The sequence below is a fragment of the Otolemur garnettii genome, unplaced genomic scaffold, assembly GCF_000181295.1.
Source record: "Otolemur garnettii isolate 467f Iridium unplaced genomic scaffold, OtoGar3 scaffold00205, whole genome shotgun sequence".
NCBI lineage: Eukaryota > Metazoa > Chordata > Mammalia > Primates > Galagidae > Otolemur > Otolemur garnettii.
The window spans coordinates 1,374,339-1,377,175 of NW_003852600.1; the positions used below are offsets into that span (position 1 = coordinate 1,374,339).

Sequence of the window (2,837 nt, forward strand, 5' to 3'; positions counted from 1 at the left end):
CAAAAAAAAAAAAAAAAAAAAAAGAGTCGTTACTGTGTTAGGTTTTCTTTTTATAATCAGGGGATCTAGGGATGTAAAACTTAAAATTTATTTGTGTGCTCAATAAAGTGTGCATTAGATGCTGTCGGGAGACGCACCATAAACAGTCCTAAAATCTAGATGTGACCATGTAACATAATCTAAGTGTACACAGGAAGCTGATTTTACACGTGTTTGTGCCCTTACTTATGTTCAGAAGTATCTCCTAGGTCAAAGAAATGGAAGGAATTCTAAGGCGGAGATATCCCAACTCTTTACCTGCTTTGATACTGGCTGCATCAGCAGCTGGGGACCCAGCAGATAGAAACACAGTGGAATTTATGGAAAAAAGGATAAAAAAGCTAGAAGCTGATCTGGAGGGCAAAGATGAAGAAGCAAAGAAAAGTCTTCGAACCATGGAACAAGAGTTTCAGAAAATGAAAGTAAGTGTAAGGTGGGCTAGCACAGCAGCCTGGGCGTCCTGTCAACAGACGTCCTCTGGGTACTCGGCCCACAGCTCTGCTTCACCGTGGGCACCAGAGCTGCAGCCATGTCGATGAGATGGGGTCACCAGGGGTGTCCCTGTCCCCTTATCCCCCTGTCTCCATCTAGACTGGACTCCCGAGATGGTTGGGACTGTCAGCTTTTACTCACCATGAGGTGGCTGGCACAAAGTAGATACTCAATAAATATTTTAATTAATGAATGCTTATTCCATAGGTAGGAGGATCGAGTGTCAAAGTATATAACAAAGCCCTGGCACTATGCCTAGAGTGCAGCGAACACTCAGTAAATGCTTATAAGTTATTACTAGTATTTTGCTGACCAAGTAGTGGCACTCAGGCATGAACCACATGCCCATCCCATTGTTGATGTGTCCAGATCTACCTGCCCCCACTTGTTCCTTTGTGGTCCCCTCCCCTGTTCCCCCCCTGCCACCCGCCACCTGCTCCGTCCACGTCTGACCCCCAGTGCACCGGGCGTTCAGTCGTATTTACATCACTCTTTATACTTCCAAAACGCTCCCCCCCTTAATGACCTGAGTGTGCTGTCTGTGCGGTCTACCCCCATCCCACCCCCCACCCCGCCAGGTGCACAGGCCCATTACTATAGTGTCACAGGACGCTTTCCTCACCAGGCTACGAGGTGGTCAAAGAACCGAGTCTCTTTGTCTCTAGAACCCCATGTGCAGCCATCATAGCTCAGTAAATGATGCTATTGGTGCCTCCGTTCACAGGGGAAATTATTTTTCATTTATTAGAAACCAAATGAAATAATAAAGCTCCAGTAAACAAATTGCAAGCCACTTTACTGTGTGAGATTAATAACTTGATCTCAGAAGGATGAAAATGTTTCTCAGAGACTCCCACACCCTGATTGCTTTGCCTGTTTATCCTCAAAGAACGTGTGTGACGGTTTGTACAGAGAAGAGCGCTTCTAATAAGTTTGGACTGTTGGGGCTAAAATAAATGTTGGGTATATAAGAACACATGTAGGTTAATACTTATGAAGCAGCATCTCAGTTATGAAATCAGATGACATATATCAAGAATACGAAATGTTATGCCCTTCAGAGAGTCACCGAGTAGGGCCTGAGATGTTTGCCTCCCTCAGGGAGCACGGGGTCGGCAGCAGTGTGACGAGGGCCGTAAGCAGGCTGGGTGGGCCTGGAGGGCGCAGGCTCCGTCAGCTATGCAGCGTCTCCCAGGTCGGCCTCACTGGACTCTTTCCTTTCAGATCCAGTACGAACAGAGGCTGGAGGAGCAGCAGCAGCAGCTGTTGGCCTGCAGGTCCAAGGAGCCCCCCCAGAGCCCAGAGGATGGGCCCTCCAGGGCGAAGCTGCCTGGGCAGGGCCCACACGGCACCAAGGAAGCCCATCAGGTCCCCGTAAGGGGCCTTGAGGCCGAAACTGATGCTTTTAAAGATCAGAATGCTGAATTGGAACTCAAGAAAAACAACAAAGATGACAAAGATCTCCAGTCTATAGAATTCCAGGTAGAACAGGCTCACGCTAAAGCCAAACTGGTGAGACTCAATGAAGAGCTGGCTGCCAAGAAGAGGGAAATACAAGACCTTTCCAAGACCGTGGAAAGGCTCCAGAAGGAAAGAAGAGTGATGCTGTCTAATCAGAGCTCGGCAGGCAGGGAGGACGCGTCTGCCAAAAGGGCGAGGAGAGATGTTCTGCACACAAGCAAAGTCAGAGCCAGCTCCGGCCGCGGCACCCCGGGCAGCAGGCTGTACCAGCCACACACATTCACTGATGCCCACGTCTCAGAGATTCTACAAGAGAACTACAGGCTGAAAAGTGAGCGAGAGGGATTGCTTTTGGAGAGGGATGAGCTGAAGAGGAAATCCGAAGCAGCAGTGAACCAATTTGAAAATTCCATGAAAAGGTAAAAGTTTTAACTATTTATAAATATATGGGGAAATAGAAGAAAAAAATTGAAAAATTTTAAGATGTATCTCCTTCAGATAATTAGTTTGACCCTGAACTGAATTTATTAGTGAACTTTAGGAAGTTACGTTACACTGCTGAGCCTGGGCTGCATCAGGCCGGGACCCTGTGTTTGCAGGAAGCCCAGCCTGGTCCTCCTGCTCACAGTCCTGTCTGCGTGTCCCCAGGGTGTGGGCAGGCTGCTTTGTTGGGCCCTTCTTGCAAAGAAATGTCATCATTTATAACTGTGGAAGGCAGACAACTATCAGAAAACAGCCATTATTAGACTAGTCCAAGAGGAAAAGGTAGCCATTTCAAAAATAACTCTTCAGACTGACCTTGAGCTCTCACCCCTTCTCCCTGGGGCATCTCCTCACCCCTTCCC

The 2,837-nt window shown here is 47.9% G+C and overlaps 1 protein-coding gene across 1 annotated transcript in view; it reads left to right on the forward strand.

Annotated features, from left to right (window-relative positions):
* CEP162 (centrosomal protein 162) overlaps positions 1-2,837 on the forward strand; it is a 99,951-nt gene that overhangs the window by 72,671 nt on the left and 24,443 nt on the right. Inside the window, exons 21-22 of the mRNA XM_003801303.1 lie at positions 249-461; positions 1,756-2,411. Coding sequence (XP_003801351.1) covers positions 249-461; positions 1,756-2,411 — 869 coding nt within the window. The remainder of the gene's footprint in view (positions 1-248; positions 462-1,755; positions 2,412-2,837) is intronic.